Source organism: Schistocerca americana, chromosome 4 (genome assembly GCF_021461395.2).
Source record: "Schistocerca americana isolate TAMUIC-IGC-003095 chromosome 4, iqSchAmer2.1, whole genome shotgun sequence".
In the NCBI taxonomy this organism is placed as follows: Eukaryota; Metazoa; Arthropoda; class Insecta; order Orthoptera; family Acrididae; genus Schistocerca; species Schistocerca americana.
The window spans coordinates 91522812-91540236 of record NC_060122.1 but is presented as its reverse complement, the minus strand read 5'-3'; the positions used below and the strand labels follow the sequence as shown (position 1 = coordinate 91540236).

At 41.4% G+C, this 17425-nt stretch overlaps 1 protein-coding gene across 3 annotated transcripts in view; it reads left to right on the top strand.

The window, feature by feature from the left end:
- Positions 1–3786: 3786 nt before the first annotated feature.
- LOC124612329 (ADP-ribosylation factor GTPase-activating protein 1) overlaps positions 3787–17425 on the top strand; it is an 85796-nt gene continuing 72157 nt past the window's right edge. The window contains exons 1-2 of one of the 3 annotated variants that reach the window (XM_047140470.1): positions 3787–4130; positions 4218–4385. In XM_047140470.1, the coding sequence (XP_046996426.1) occupies positions 4071–4130; positions 4218–4385 (228 nt within the window). In that variant the 5' untranslated portion in view covers positions 3787–4070. The remainder of the gene's footprint in view (positions 4131–4217; positions 4386–17425) is intronic. The other 2 variants (XM_047140469.1, XM_047140468.1) reach the window with 2 other exon arrangements.

The following is a 17425-nucleotide window of genomic DNA, read 5'->3' as shown; positions in this document are numbered from 1 at the left end:
CCTACTAACTCACAGTATCTGTATATCCTTTTTCTTTTTGAAAAAAAGTAATAAATGTTCAAAATGTAACCATATGTACAAATTAATTTGCGATGTGAATGTAAAATGACTTGTTCCACATTACCACAATATATAGTGCAAAATGATACATGGAACATGAAACTAACTGACTATCTCAGGAGGTGATCCAATTACAATTTTGTGTCCACCTTTGACACTGAGCTTTGACAAACAATTTGACATGAAGCTTCAATTTCTATCTTGATAGATTTTGGTTTCTTATCTATTGTGACAAATACACCATTTCCATTTCAAAGTAGCCTGTTCTTCGATACATATGCTTAAATTTTCCCCAATAAACTAACGGCTGTTAAGTTCGGGTTCCAGTCAGCTTCCTGCAACTACATTTTGTGAGCTGCACTGCTTTTCATGAGGGCTCTAAACTCTTTCAATTTGTTTTGAATCCATCGACAGTAACTAATAACATGTTAAGACTCTCGCTTGTGATAGACACACCTTTTGATCTTACACTAATACTTCTGGGTTTCCTACAGCTGTTATTACCTGGATTGGATGGAGAGTTCCTAATCTAAAAAATCCCAGTGTGCATTGCACACACAATCAGCTACCTGAATTGCAGCCTTTGATGTGTAATACACACCTAACCCATTTAGGGGGACTTCGGAAGTCACAACCTGGCTTCTTACAACCTCTGAAGTCTCTGGTTCAAGTCTTTCACCTGATTCAGCATTAGGTGGCCATGCTCAGTTCTTTGAAACTCCATGTGCGAGGCTGGTCGCTCTCAACCTTGTCTTCCAGTTACTGGCATGATCCAAGTATGACCTAGGAGCACAGACGACAAGCATAGTTTGTTTCGACATGAGCCACAATCTGCAGTTGACTGCACCCTGTTTCATTAATGGCTGCTGGAATAGCCTCTTCAGCATGTCTAGTAGGGCCACTAGGGGTGCACGCCGTCTGTGCCTTGTGTTCCTTCCCATTTCTCGCTGCCATTTCTCTAAGAGCTACATTATTCATTGTATATTTGAACTTCTGACGATTAACAGACCTCTGCCCTTTCGCGTTTACCTCCTCTCGAGCGGGCAACAGCAAGTTTCCAAGTAAATGAAGTGAATCCCATTGGCTCAGTTTCAGTTAAAGACAGCACATTGAAATTGTTGGTTTGGAGTATCAGTATAGCACCCTGCCCCCCTGTCTCCACCATACAGTGCATCCCAGCCCTGCCAGTGACATGCCACTCATAGTCAAATGGATGACAGATCTATACTTCCTTCACAAGAAACAGAATCTACAGGAGAATCCAAGTACGACCTTGGAGCACACATAACAAGCCTAGTTTGTTCCAAAATGCGCCACAACCTGCAGATGGTTGCATACTTTTCCTCAGTATCTACTGGAATAGCCTCTTCAAGATGTTGATTGAGGAAACCACGAAGGAACGTCAGTTTTCTTTGGTATCTCTGGTACATCACTTTGGGCAGCTCTCCCAAAACACTGACTGACAGAAGCTGATAGACATTTGACAGTAGTTAGGGCGATTTCTGGCTGCTTGTGAATGTCAACCAACTCCTGCCATGTTCGAGAAAAGTATTCACCGTGTGACAGAATTGTGGCTGATGAAATGTTTTGCAGGAAAGACAGTAAATAACTTTAAACAGAACATGATGATTTTCTTTTTGTCTGTTAAGCAGAAAATCTTACTAATTTCCTTTGACAGCTGAAGCAATTAGTCCCCAAAACGAGACTTCTATTAAGGCAACAGAAAAATCTATCATAAAAATTACTAGTTTCCCAAAACTTTTGAATTTTCAGTAGCTAACAAATTCGAGAATAGGGTACATTTACAGCAAATGTTGGTAATATACCCTCCTCTTGACAGTAAAAAACTAGATATAAGACGATATGTTAGTTATAGTGTGCATTACAGTAACCAGATCAAAAACATCAATTTACAACGAAGTAACTTCTGCACACAATAATCGTAGCTTCGAAAATTTTCAGAAATGTACGTTTATTCACATTGATCTTAACTGGAATTCAAGGTGAAGCATTCTTTGATCGTGAACGTAAATCACAAATGTTAATTTGTTACAAAGTAAGTTATTCACAACACTGGTAAGTGACGAAAATTTTCAAAAATATAGCATCCAAAAATTATAAAATATAAACTAATTTCTCACATAATTGTACAATGATGCCTGCTGTTGGCAAAAAATTCAAACAGAGCCCAATTTAAGTTAGGTCTACAATTGTTCATAACAGTACGTGTTGTTTCACGGCACTTGCAAAGTTCGAAATTTCACTATGTATTACGATGCACAAGTATGGACACAGTCAATGAAAAATAATGTGGAAGCAATGTGAACAGTAAAATATTCGAATCTATAATTGTACTAAATTCGAATCGGTACAAGACTCTGGCACACATGGTCTCACACAGAGGAAATTCTGCTTATAAAGGATTCGGCAAAATATCTTCCCTGATTTAAAGATCAAATAAAAACAGACGGTTCAACGGTATTAACGCAAATGATGTTTAAGGTGTGAAATGTTTTGTTTGCATGCGATGCCATAGTGAGACATTAAAGCAAGTAGCGAAATGGTTAAAAAAAAAGTGGTGGGAAGGCTACAAAGCGTTCAAACTCCAGAAAAAATTAATGCAGTTCATTTAAGAAGTCTTCAAAGAGATCTCCTCTAAAACACTCTAGAATTGTTCAGTTATCTGATTGCTGCGCGTGCCGAATTTTGCAACAGGACTTGCAAATTCATCTGTACAAGATGTGTGCCTCATCAGTTGTATGAACATGATTCCCAAAGTCGCGTGAGGTCACGTGCAAATGTCATTCAAAATAGGCCAGAAGATGTTGTGGACCCGTGCAGTAATGAATACACTTATTGGGATCCCTTGTAGGGACGTGTTTATCGTCACAATTTCCGATGTTGGAGAGGATTGTATCCTCGTGAACATCATGAAAAACCCTTAACGGCTGAGTTATTATATGGCGCCTGGTTAGAAGAGTCAGGATAATTGGTCCTTACTGTTTGGAAGAGAATACGATGATATGATCAACACTTCTTTTGTATCAAGATTCAATGCGCTGTAGATTGGTCAGAGGCAGCTATTTCCTGGACACTTAATTTCTCCACATCGAGTCATGACAGTCACCGGACATTACACGCTGCGACTTTTTCCTATGGGGGCATCTTATACTGATGTGTTCAAACACTGGCCGAAGATTCTGCCACTCCTGAGAAATGTAATACAGGAATAAACTGGTCTTACTCCTCAAGAAAAGCTCTTTAGATTGATACAGTATGTGTGAAGTCGCTTTCAACATGCATTGATAGTGGATGATGCCACTTGAGTGAAACAGTCGAAAATTGCAGGATTCCCTCTGCACAGCTATAATTCATGTTAATAAAGGTTTTTTATTTTGGTCCACCTGTATTTTGTTTGAACTTTTAATCAGTGAGAATATTTGCCACACGCTGTATATACAAATAAACGTGCGAATTTGTTAATGTTTTTTACTTAGCTGAATTTGTGACAACTTCTACACTGGTGTGCCAAAGTTGACTACTGCAGCGTCAGTTCTTGACTACAAAGTTTCCACTTTTGTGCTTTAACGAAATATAACTAATTGGTGCTCATTAGTAGTGCTAACCAGCTGTAGTGCTTTGCTTTGCTGCGGTATGAATCAGTTGTAGATTCTGCGGGTGTGTATTTCAACCTTTCCGCTAAATCAGAGCTGTTAGAATAAAACAAGAATGGCAGAACAAACTCATTGAAATAAATCATGGAGGTATAAGGAGTTATACCTCCATGAAATAAATACATTCTGAGTATGTCATCTCTGCACGAAGCATTTTGCAGCGTACATCGTTGACCCAGTACACGTCAATCATGTCTGCTATTGAAAGTTGACAACTTGTGTTCGGATTGATTGGGGGTTAGGTTTAACCCCAGGAATGTTTGTAGTGTGTGGTGTTGTAGTTTTGTGTGAGATTTGAGATGTTATGTCCATTGTAGTGTGAATTTGAGTGTAAATATGGCCAGTCCTAGAACCCGCAGAGTTCTATCTGAACTGAAACCGATTGACGAGAATTCGGTAAGTGTAAGTCATTGCGTCGTGAAAAGTTTGCAGCAAAGTAATAACAGATTTTTTAATTATTTTTCATGTATACCTTTTTTTCAGAAATGTTTTGAGTGTGGGACTCACAATCCACAATGGGCCTCTGTGACATATGGAATATGGATTTGTTTAGAATGCTCTGGGAAACACAGAGGACTGGGAGTACATCTGTCATTTGTGCGGTCCATTAGTATGGATAAGTGGAAGGATATTGAACTTGAAAAAATGAAGGTGACTGTCGCAGGAGTGGTTATGTTACACATTTGACTATATTTGCAAAGCTCCTTCTTTGTTACTTACTTGTATTATTCTGTATTACTCTGCTGTACATGAATCTGTCTGTTGTTTTCACTCTGTTAGAGGTGTTTAATCTTATGTGTACACAAATTGTGACAAAGTGCTCTGCAAGAACGTAACTAGTAATGCCAGACTATAAAGATGAACTGCTCTCTCTCGGTTTTATTAGGTCGTACTCGCTGTAGTCTTCATTATATGTAGTCACTCGGCAGTAACTTTTTCCTCTGCCTGCACTAATGGAAAGTTAATTCAGTTGTATGAGGCATGTGTAATCAAACATTGAAATAACACCTAGCCTACAAGTTAGGATATATTGATGCTCACCAAACAGAGGAGACACTGATTAGAAAGGGGGCTTGTTTAATTTTGAGATATGGTACAAAATTAGATTAGCAACAGCAATAGAAATGTAATAATAGAGGAAAATGTACATAAACACCTCCAGTAAATTCCATTTATGTAGTCAGATGTTTTGAATCCTGCGGTCTATTGCAACCCCCCCCCCCCTGTCTCTCAATTTGTAAAGGTTACTTTATAATTAAAGGTAATTCTTCAAGAAAATGAGCTGTTGTCCTGATGCATTGGTGTTGGTGTGGAAGCTGTTTAAATGCAAACAATGCTCCACTGGCTTACACCAGAGACACTGTCACTTTCTGTGGAAGTAACAGCTTTTCAAAGTAATCAACTCTTGATGCTTGAATTATTGAAAGTGTTCTGGTTAAATGGTTTTTCCTCTGTACCTGACAAGGTGTATTTCTATATTTTGGTATGAAATTGTAAACTTCCGCACAAGACAGCAGTCGGTTTCATGCTGAAAGGAATAAACCCCAAGTTCTTATTGTTGTAACATTTCTGCAACTGTTTATCAGATTTTGGAGCTAGTTTAATTCATCTTTTTGAAATGTGCTGAATTAGGAGTGGAATTTACTATATTTATTTATGCATGGATTTAATTCACCTGATGAGACTGCAACCTTAAAGCCCTCTGTTACATCCAACAAGACATCCTCAGTAAGTTAACAATTTCTGTGAATAATGTTGTTGTTGTGGTCTTCAGTCCAGAGACTGGTTTGATGCAGCTCTCCATGCTACTCTACCCTGTGCAAGCTCCTTCATCTCCCAGTACCTACTGCAACCTACATCCTTCTGAATCTATTTAGTGTATTCACCTCTTGGTCTCCCTCTACGATTTTTACCCTCCACATTGCCCTCCAATACTAAATTGGTGATCCCTTGGTGCCTTAGAATATGTCCTACCAACCGATCCCTTCTTCTAGTCAAGTTGTGCCACAAATTTCTCTTCTCCCCAATCCTATTCAATCCCTCTTCATTAGTTACGTGATCTGCCCATCTAATCTTCAACATTTTTCTGTAGCACCACATTTTGAAAGCTTCTATTCTCTTCTTGTCTAAACTATTTATTGTCCACATTTCACTTCCGTACATTGCTACACTCCGCACAAATACTTTCAGAAACGACTTCCTGGCACTTCTTCAGAAACTTTTCCCTTGCCATTGCCAATCTACATTTTATGTCCTCTCTATTTCAACCATCGTGAGTTATTTTGCTCCCTAAATAGCAAAACTCCTTTACTACTTTAAGTGTCTCATTTCCTAATCTAATTTCCTCAGTATCAGCTGATTTAATTTGACTACATTCCATTATCCTCGTTTTGCTTTTGTTGATGTTCGTCGGGTCAACAGAAACATTCGATCTCACGCGTCGGCTTTGACCCGTGACGTAAGGGTGTTGTGGTGTGTGACGTCATTACGGCGCGGAGTTTGGTTTGTGAGTGTGGCGTGTTTGTAGATGTTGCCTCGTTGACGTTACCTTAGTAGGAGTTTTAGGGCCTGTAATATATAGTTTACCTTTTTACTGTATTTTTTGTTTTAACGTCGTCTATGAGGCTTTTATCAGTTTGCCATTAGATTGTTCAATCTTTATGGTCTATATGTTTTGTCGCTACTCGTTATGTCTAATGAATCAATATTGTTTTTTTCTTTTTTTTTATTTGTTTCTTTTTTTTATCTTTTGATTGACCTACACATTGATCTGTAGCGTAGCCCTGAATACGAGGTTAGGTTGGGAGTTTTTTTTTTGGTGGGGGGGGGTCAGGGGGGGGGCGCAGCCCCCCCCCTGCCTGGCCTTGAGTACCACTTGTTTATTATTATCTTTGTTTGCTATCAATGTTAGCAGATTGTTCTTGTGAAACCTTTGTGTGTGTTGTTTTTCTATGTGTTTTCGTCTTTGTGATACGTATGCAACGTTTCTATATCCGCCATATTGGAATTGTCGTTTCCGCTATATTTGTGACGTCATGGGTCAAAGCCGACGGGTTAGATCGGACGCTTCCGTATTTCCTTGTTCGTCTTATATCCTCCTTTCAAGACACTGTCCATTCCGTTCAACTGCTCTTCCAGGTCCTTTGCTGTCTCTGACAGAATTACAATGTCATTGGCGAACCTCAAAGTTATTTCTTCTCCATGGATTTTAATTTCAACTCCAAATTTTTCTTTTGTTTCCTTCATTGCTTGCTCAATATACAGATTGAATAACATCGGGAAGAGGCTACAACCTTGTCTCACTCCCTTCCCAACCACTGCTTCCCTTTCGTGTCCCTCGACTCTTATAACCGCCATCTGGTTTCTGTACAAAATGTAAATAGCCTTTCGCTCCCTGTTTTCTACCCCTATCACCTTGAGAATTTGAAAGAGAGTATTCCAGTCAACATTGTCAAAAGCTTTCTCTAAGTCTACAAATGCTAGAAACGTAGGTTTGCCTTTCCTTAATCCAGCTCCTAAGATAAGTTGTAGGGGCGGTATTGCCTCACGTGTTCCAATATTTCTACGGAATCCAAATTGATCTTCCCCGAGGTTGGTTTCTACTAGTTCCTCCATTCGTCTGTAAAGAATTCGCGTTAGTATTTTGCAGCCGTGCCTTAGTAAACTGATAGTTCTGTAATTTTCACATCTGTCAACACTTGCTTTCTTTGGGATTGGAATTATTATATTGTTCTTGAAGTCTGACATCTTGCTCACCAGATGGTATAATTTTGTCAGGCCTGACTCTCCCAAGGCCATCAGTAGTTCTAATGGAATGTTGTCTACTCTCGGGGCCTTGTTTCGACTTAGGTCTTTCAGTGCTCTATCAAACTCTTCACGCAGTATAATATCTCTCATTTCATCTTCATCTACCTCCTCTTTCATTTCCATAATATTTAATTATGATATAATTGAAATGCCAAATGGACAAACCATCACGAGCTACCAACCTGAAGCTTAAAAATATGTAGGCATTTTGGAGTAGGACTGTATCACCCATGAGCATATACAAAATGTGGTCAGCAAAGAGTATACTGAAAGGGCCAGGAAAATTTTGAACAGCAAGTTGAATGATACCTACACCTTCAAGGCCTTCAACATCTGGGTCATAAGCATCCTCAGATACACTGCAGGCTTTGTGAAATGGATATACATAGAGCCGGATAATCTGAACAGGAAAACAAGGAAACTCATGACACTTCACCACATACCTCCAACCTCGCTGTGATGTTGATAGGCCACGCTTGCCCGGAAAAGCAGCCGTTAGAGGACTGTTGCAAGTGAGGCAGACAGTGGAAGAAGGGAAATGGGCATTGCCAGACTTTGTGAAAGATAGCAAAGAATCAGTGGTGATCGAAGTCAACAACAGAAAGTTTCTCAAAGTACAGAAAACCAAAAATCAGTACCAAAAAGCTGTGCACCAAATCCAGATGGACAGCCTGCACTATAAAGCATTGCATAAGCAGTTTTTGGAGAAAATTGAAGACGAAATAGATAAAGATCTGCTCTTGAATGACCAACAGAACTATAAAGAAGAAGACTGAATGAAAGATTTTTACTGCACAAGAACAAGCCTTCAGAACTAATGCCATAAATGCAAAATTGAGACATACCCAATGTGCACACTCTGCAAAGAAGCTGATGAAACAACTGATCATATCTAGAGCTGTTGTAGAAGGTTGCTCAGTCCAGTTATAAGCAGAGGCACAATGATTAGGCATGTTCTTGAAGTCTGACATCTTGCTCACCAGATGGTATAATTTTGTCAGGCCTGGCTGGAAAATTGCCATCTGTCAGTGGTAAGAATCTTGTATGACCACAAACCAGAGAAAGTTGGTAAAAATGAACATGGTAAATTTCTGTGGAACTTCTTACTCCATACACCAGATATCACAAATGTGGGGGGAAAAAAGTAGATCATTGACTTTGCCATTCCAGGTGACAGCAGAATAAGTGAGAGACTACACTACTGTTTGGAAAAAGTGAAACACCAAGACAGAGAGATGTGATGTGAACGAAATGTATTCCACCTATTAGGGCATGAACTACACGATTAGTATTACAGACCTGTACATACATTGTGGCTGTGGAAATTCAGTATGGAGTCGCTCTACTACATGCTGCAGCCAGAGCTACTAGAAGTTGTTGCATGGAATCAGAATGTGTGAATGTGCTGCTGGGGAATGCTCTGCCACACTGTTGGTGGGCATGTCCATAGAGCATCAATTGTGCCTGCAGGAGGACCTGAATGAAGAAGTTGCCGACCTGCAATATCCGTGAGCTGTTCAGTGGGTGACATGTCAGGAAAACAGGCAAGCCATTCTATGAAGAAGACTATCATTGCAGGACAAGTTGAACTTGTCTGAAAACATTACATTTTGCCACTCAGCACGCCAGTGTTTCTTGTGGTCAATTTGCGTGCATAAGTGTGCAACAATTCTAGAATTTTATCTACATTTGTTTTGCTTTAACATGTGCAAAGGCACTGGTAACCTCACCATTTGGCACCTGTAACCTCCTGGACTCACATTCGGGAGGACGACGGTTCAATCCCGCGTCCGGCTATCCTGATTTAGGTTTTCCGTGATTTCCCTAAATCACTCCAGGCCAATGCCAGGATGGTTCCTCTGAAAGGGCACGGCCGACTTCCTTCCCATCCTTCCCTAATCCGATGAGACCAATGACCACGCTGTCTGGTCTCCTTCCCCAAACCATCCAACCAACCAACCAACCTGTAAACTCCAAACACACACAGTCGGTGCTGTGTAAGACCTTCTCCTCTTCACTGGTTCCACATATCCCTCGCTGTTGAACCAGCCTGCCCTGTATGAGGCACTGAGTGACAAACCCACCTCACGCAGACCTGTCATTCTGCTCTGTTCAAATGCTTTCAAATGCCAATATTCCACCCTGTGATGTTGGTGAGGCATAGTGGCACTTGGTCACACATTTCCATTAGTATGATGGCTCTGCACCAGCTGAGTGTTGTCGCACAAGAGGGCACTTTTGGGCCTACATGCACATTTAAATCACTTATTATGGTTCCACTAGTGTACAGGTCCCTCTTATCATGGTGTGTTGCTGACCATTCCTCCTGAGAATGACTGTGGCACAAACCATTGAAAGTGGTCCCGGTGGCTCTCAACACGCTGGAAGCAGTGCCAAAAGATATTAGTGGTCACTTGAAAAGCATTGGTATTGATGAAATATCCATCTCCCTGCTGCAAAAAGCCATTTCACTGCAATCTGCGCGAATTATCCAATGACAAATTGTACAGTCCTAGGCACTTGGGAAATGTGAGAGTAGTGAACTCATTTGCTGTGTTTACTGTTGTAAACAATATGATTAACAGTAATAATACTAAAGTATTTTGGAAAATTCATTCTAATTAATACTTGTGTTGCTCAATATTCTCATTATATTTTGTTGGATGTGGGTAACAACATCTACAGAAATGTACGGCACCAGCACAGGGGGAATGAGATATGAAGAAAAGGTTGACTGGTATGGAGAAGAGTGAAAAATGATACGGTTATAGAAGTATTGGTCTGCTGTTGGACAGAATGGAAAGAGCTGGGACAACTGGGGGGAAGGGTACACTGAGCAGGAAGAGCTTGTAACTTCTAATGCAGAGTATTTTGGGAAGAGAAGGTAACTACTGAGTACTTCGTTCCAGAGTTGTGTGGCTGAAATGGAAAAGGGATGAAACAGATTTATTGTTATGCTTAAGTACAACCTAGTTGCTGGATGTATAAAGTGTTGGTGTTATTGTTGTCTTGAGTCTGAAGACTGGTTTGAGCAGCTCTCCATGCTACTGATTTTGTACAAACCTCTTCATCTCTGAACAATTACTGCAACCTACATCCTTCTGAGTCTGCTTACTGTATTCATCTCGTGGCCTTCCTTTACAATTTTTACCACCACACCCTTTCGTCCATAAACTGGTGATCCCTTGATGAATCAGAATATGTTCTATCAGCCGATCCCCTCATTTAGTAAAGTTGTGCCTCAAATTTCTTGTTTTGCTATTCTGTTCAGTTCTTCCTCCTTAGGTATGTGATGTACCCATCTAATCTTCAGCATTCTTCTGTGGCATCTATTGTCTTCTTGTCTAAGCTGAGTATCATAATTGTTTCACTCCTATACAAGGCTAATTTAAATCTGTATTTGATGAAAAAAATTTATCATGTTCACAAATGCTTTACTTGCCATTGCCTGTCTGCATTTTATATCCTCTCTACTTCAGCCAACATCAGTTATTTTTCTGCCCAAAGAGCAAAACTCATCTGCTACCTGTAGTGTCTTGTTTTCTAATCTAATTTCCTTAGCATCACCTGATTTAATTTGAGTACATTCCATTATTTTTGTTTGGATTTTGTTGATGTTCGCCTCCTATCCTCAATTCGACTCTGTCCCTTGCGTTCAGCTGCTCTTCAAAGTCCTTTGCTGTCTCTGACAAAGGTACAATGTCATCAGCAAAGCTCAAAGTTTTAATTTCTTCTCTGGACTTTAATTCCTACTCCAAATTTTTCTTTGGTTTCCTTTATTGCTTTCTCAATGTACAGGCTGAATAACATCGGGAATAGGCTACGACCATGTCTTAACCCTTGCTTTCCTTTTATGCCCCTCAACTCTTGCAACTGCTGTCTGATTTCTGTACGAGCTGTAAATAGGCTTTTGTTCCCTTCATTTTGCCCCTGCTTCCTTCAGAATTTCAAAGAGAATATTGCAGTCAGCATTGTCAAAAGCTTTCTCTAAGCCTACAAATGCTTTGTGTAGGTTTGCCTTTCCTTAACCTATCTTCTAAGAGAAGTTGTAGGGTCAGTATTGCCTCACATGTTCTTACATTTCTCTGGAACCCAAACTGATCTTCCCCGAGGTCGAATTCTATCAGTTTTTTCTATTCTTCTTCTGTAAAGAATTCGTGTTAGTCTCTTATAACCATGACTTATTAAACTGATAGTTCGATAATATTCACACCTGTTAGCACATGCTTTCCTTGGAATTGTACATTTACATTCTTCTTGAAGTCTCCTACATCTTGCAGACCACATGGAACAGTTTTGTAATGTCTAGCTCTCCCAAGACTGTCAGTAGTTCTGACAATGCATGTATTCCAGGGACCTTGTTTTGACTTAGGTCTTTCAGTGCTCTGTCTAGTTCTTCTCTTAGTGTCACGTTTCCCATTTCATCTTCACCTACATCCTCTTCTCTTTGTTTAATATTGCCTGAAGTTGATCACCCTTTTATAGACCCTATAATGAAAGTGCTGGCAGGTCGACAGACACAAAAACAAACACAAACATACACACAAAATTCAAGCTTTCGCAACAAACTGTTGCCTCGTCAGGAAAGAGGGAAGGAGAGGGAAAGACGAAAGGATGTGGGTTTTAAGGGAGAGGGTAAGGAGTCATTCCAATCCCGGGAGCGGAAAGACTTACCTTAGGGGGGAAAAAGGACGGGTATACACTCGCACACACACACACATCCATCCACACATATACAGACACAAGCAGACATATTTAAAGACAGAGAGTTTGGGCAGAGATGTCAGTCGAGGCAGAAGTGCAGAGGCAAAGATGTTGTTGAATGACAGGTGAGGTATGAGTGGCGGCAACTTGAAATTAGCGGAGATTGAGGCCTGGTGGATAACGGGAAGAGAGGATATATTGAAGAGCAAGTTCCCATCTCCGGAGTTCGGATAGGTTGGTGTTAGTGGGAAGTATCCAGATAACCCGGACGGTGTAACACTGTGCCAAGATGTGCTGGCCGTGCACCAAGGCATGTTTAGCCACAGGGTGATCCTCATTACCAACAAACACTGTCTGCCTGTGTCCATTCATGCGAATGGACAGTTTGTTGCTGGTCATTCCCACATAGAATGCGGCACAGTGTAGGCAGGTCAGTTGGTAGATCACGTGGGTGCTTTCACACGTGGCTCTGCCTTTGATCGTGTACACCCTCCGGGTTACAGGACTGGAGTAGGTGGTGGTGGGCGGGTGCATGGGACAGGTTTTACACCGGGGGCGGTTACAAGGGTAGGAGCCAGAGGGTAGGGAAGGTGGTTTGGGGATTTCATAGGGATGAACTAAGAGGTTACGAAGGTTAGGTGGACGGCGGAAAGACACTCTTGGTGGAGTGGGGAGGATTTCATGAAGGATGGATCTCATTTCTGGGCAGGATTTGAGGAAGTCGTATCCCTGCTGGAAAGCCACATTCAGAATCTGATCCAGTCTCGGAAAGTATCCTGTCACAAGTGGGGCACTTTTGTGGTTCTTCTGTGGGAGGTTCTGGGTTTGAGAGGATGAGGAAGTGGCTCTGGTTATTCGCTTCTGCACCAGGTCGGGAGGGTAGTTGCGGGATGCGAAAGCTGTTGTCAGGTTGTTGGTGTAACGCTTCAGGGATTCCGGACTGGAGCAGATTCGTTTGCCACGAAGACCTAGGCTGTAGGGAAGGGACCGTTTGATGTGGAATGGGTGGCAGCTGTCGTAATGGAGGTACTGCTGCTTGTTGGTGGGTTTGATGTGGACGGACATGTGAAGCTGGTAATTGGACAGGTGGAGGTCAACATCAAGGAAAGTGGCATGGGATTTGGAGTAGGACCAGGTGAATCTGATGGAACCAAAGGAGTTGAGGTTGGAGAGGAAATTCTGGAGTTCTTCTTCACTGTGAGTCCAGATCATGAAGATGTCATCAATAAATCTGTACCAAACTTTGGGTTGGCAGGCCTGGGTAACCAAGAAGGCTTCCTCTAAGCGACCCATGAATAGGTTGGTGTACGAAGGGGCCATCCTGGTACCCATGGCTGTTCCCTTTAATTGTTGGTATGTCTGGCCTACAAAAGTGAAGAAGTTGTGGGTCAGGATGAAGCTGGCTAAGGTAATGAGGAAAGAGGTTTTAGGTAGGGTGGCAGGTGATCGGCGTGAAATCTCTGCCTACGTAGATCAACACCTTGAACCCATTACGTGCAGTCTCCCATCCTTCATCAAAGACACCAACCACTTTCTCGAACGCCTGGAATCCATACCCAATCCGTTACCCCCAGAAACCATCCTTGTAACCATTGATGCCACTTCCTTGTACACAAATATCCCGCACGTCCAGGGCCTCGCTGCGATGGAGCACTTCCTTTCACGCCGATCACCTGCCACCCTACCTAAAACCTCTTTCCTCATTACCTTAGCCAGCTTCATCCTGACCCACAACTTCTTCACTTTTGTAGGCCAGACATACCAACAATTAAAGGGAACAGCCATGGGTACCAGGATGGCCCCTTCGTACGCCAACCTATTCATGGGTCGCTTAGAGGAAGCCTTCTTGGTTACCTAGGCCTGCCAACCCAAAGTTTGGTACAGATTTATTGATGACATCTTCATGATCTGGACTCACAGTGAAGAAGAACTCCAGAATTTCCTCTCCAACCTCAACTCCTTTGGTTCCATCAGATTCACCTGGTCCTACTCCAAATCCCATTCCACTTTCCTTGATGTTGACCTCCACCTGTCCAATTACCAGCTTCACATGTCCGTCCACATCAAACCCACCAACAAGCAGCAGTACCTCCATTACGACAGCTGCCACCCATTCCACATCAAACGGTCCCTTCCCTACAGCCTAGGTCTTCGTGGCAAACGAATCTGCTCCAGTCCGGAATCCCTGAAGCGTTACACCAACAACCTGACAACAGCTTTCGCATCCCGCAACTACCCTCCCGACCTGGTACAGAAGCAAATAACCAGAGCAGTTTCCTCATCCTCTCAAACCCAGAACCTCCCACAGAAGAACCACAAAAGTGCCCCACTTGTGAAAGGATACTTTCCGGGACTGGATCAGATTCTGAATGTGGCTCTCCAGCAGGGATACGACTTCCTCAAATCCTGCCCAGAAATGAGATCCATCCTTCATGAAATCTTCCCCACTCCACCAAGAGTGTCTTTCCGCCGTCCACCTAACCTTCGTAACCTCTTAGTTCATCCCTATGAAATCCCCAAACCACCTTCCCTACCCTCTGGCTCCTACCCTTGTAACTGCCCCCGGTGTAAAACCTGTCCCATGCACCCGCCCACCACCACCTACTCCAGTCCTGTAACCCGGAGGGTGTACACGATCAAAGGCAGAGCCACGTGTGAAAGCAGCCACGTGATCTACCAACTGACCTGCCTACACTGTGCCGCATTCTATGTGGGAATGACCAGCAACAAACTGTCCATTCGCATGAATGGACACAGGCAGACAGTGTTTGTTGGTAATGAGGATCACCCTGTGGCTAAACATGCCTTGGTGCACGGCCAGCACATCTTGGCACAGTGTTACACCGTCCGGGTTATCTGGATACTTCCCACTAACACCAACCTATCCGAACTCCGGAGATGGGAACTTGCTCTTCAATATATCCTCTCTTCCCGTTATCCACCAGGCCTCAATCTCCGCTAATTTCAAGTTGCCGCCACTCATACCTCACCTGTCATTCAACAACATCTTTGCCTCTGCACTTCTGCCTCGACTGACATCTCTGCCCAAACTCTTTGTCTTTAAATATGTCTGCTTGTGTCAGTATATGTGTGGATGGATATGTGTTTGTGTGTGCGAGTGTATACCCGTCCTTTTTTTCCCCCTAAGGTAAGTCTTTCCGCTCCCGGGATTGGAATGACTCCTTACCCTCTCCCTTAAAACCCACATCCTTTCGTCTTTCCCTCTCCTTCCCTCTTTCCTGACGAGGCAACAGTTTGTTGCGAAAGCTTGAATTTTGTGTGTATGTTTGTGTTTGTTTGTGTGTCTGTCGACCTGCCAGCACTTTCATTTGGTAAGTCACATCATCTTTGTTTTTAGATATATATTTCCTACGTGGAAAGTTTCCCTCTCTATAAACACACACACACACACACACACACACACACACACACACACACACACACACACACACACACACACCCTCCGCCTTTCAGCTTTCCGTTCATTGCTTAGTACTGGTTTTGCATCTGAGCTCTTGATATTCAGACAGCTCTTTTCTCCAAAGGCCTTTCTAATTTTTCTGTAGGCACTATCCATCTTTCCACTTGTGAAATATGATTGTAAATCTGAACATTTGTCCTCAAGCTATTTTGTACTTCCTGTCAATCTCAATTTTTCGACATTTGTATTCCCTTTTGCCTGTTTCATTTTATGCATTTTTGTATCTTCTCACTTCATCGGTTAGTCAGTATCTCCTATAATATCCAAGGATTTCTACCAGGCTTGTCTTCTTACCTACTTAATCCTCTGCTGCCTTCACTACGTCATCTCTTAGTGCTACTCATTCATTTTCTAGTGTATTCCTTTCTCCTGTTCTAGTGTTAAGTCCCATAGTGCTCAGAGCCATTTTTGAATCTCCTGTTCTAGTCAATTGTTGCCTAATGCTTCTTCTGGAACTTTCAACAATCTCTGATTCTTTTTAGTTACCTGGGTCTCATCTCCTTAATTTCCTACCATTCTGCTGTTTCTTCATATTTAAACTACTCCTTGTAACCAATTAATTATAGTCAGTCCTCAATTGCCCCTGGAATAGTGTTGCTGTTATCGAATGAAAATAGAAATTTGGATTGTTATGGAAAGTACAGGACTCAAAGGACAAAGAAACAATTTTAGAAAATGTTTAAATTTACATGCTTTTGTATTGCTTTTAATTGAATAAAGATTACTTTTAAAAAAATAACATTTTTGGGTTCTCCTTGCAATAATCAGTAAATTCATTTATGGAATAAAATGCATTTTCCTCTAGTATATCTCTGACTGTGTGGTTAAAGGTATTTTAATGTTCTTTATTGAGCTGATGCTGTTTGGAAGGCAATTAAATAAGTACATTCCCATATATAGTACACTTTTATCATTAAAATTACCAAATATGCAGCAACCAGTCGCAGAATCATGTTTTATTTATTCACTTTTGCAAATTGATTTCAATTGATTAACAACCATTATCAGTGCTTTCAACCAACATGTGCCCTGAGTAGTAGTAATGTCTTAAGCAGAGGTCAGACATAACTTTGTTTGACCTCTGCTTAAGACAGACATATTGGTTGAAAGCACTGATGATGGCTGTTAATCAGTTGAAATCAATGTGCAAAAGTGAATAAATAAAACATGATTTTGTGACTGGTTGATGCATATTTGGTAATTTTATGGTTTATGGTCGCTGCACGACTTGGGTACCACATGGAGCCCACCATTCACACCTTTATCATTGTTACTTTTCCTGTGTTGGATTGCTCTCTTCTTGTCTCATGTTGATAAACCTCTTCACTTTCTTAAAATTACCATTTTTATTATTATGTACTAGTATTTTGTTCATATAAACATTTGTTACGGTTAAAATGTTTGGCAGTTTAGATGCTGATGTGCAGTTTGTTCTTCATTTTGCATAGCTCAGTATGCGTATAGCCCTTTCTGTATGATGTCCCTTCTTTGTATGTACTGAGCTACCCTATAGTTTTATTCCAAATGACATTATTGATTCAAATAGTGTAAAGTACAGTATTTTGAGGTCTTTAATACTTACAATTTTGGCTAACTTCCATAGTGCATAGCAACTGAATTTAATTTACTGTTTATACTACTGGTGTACTCTGTCCATAGTGTTAGTAATCAATGTGGAGACCTAGATAGTTTATACATT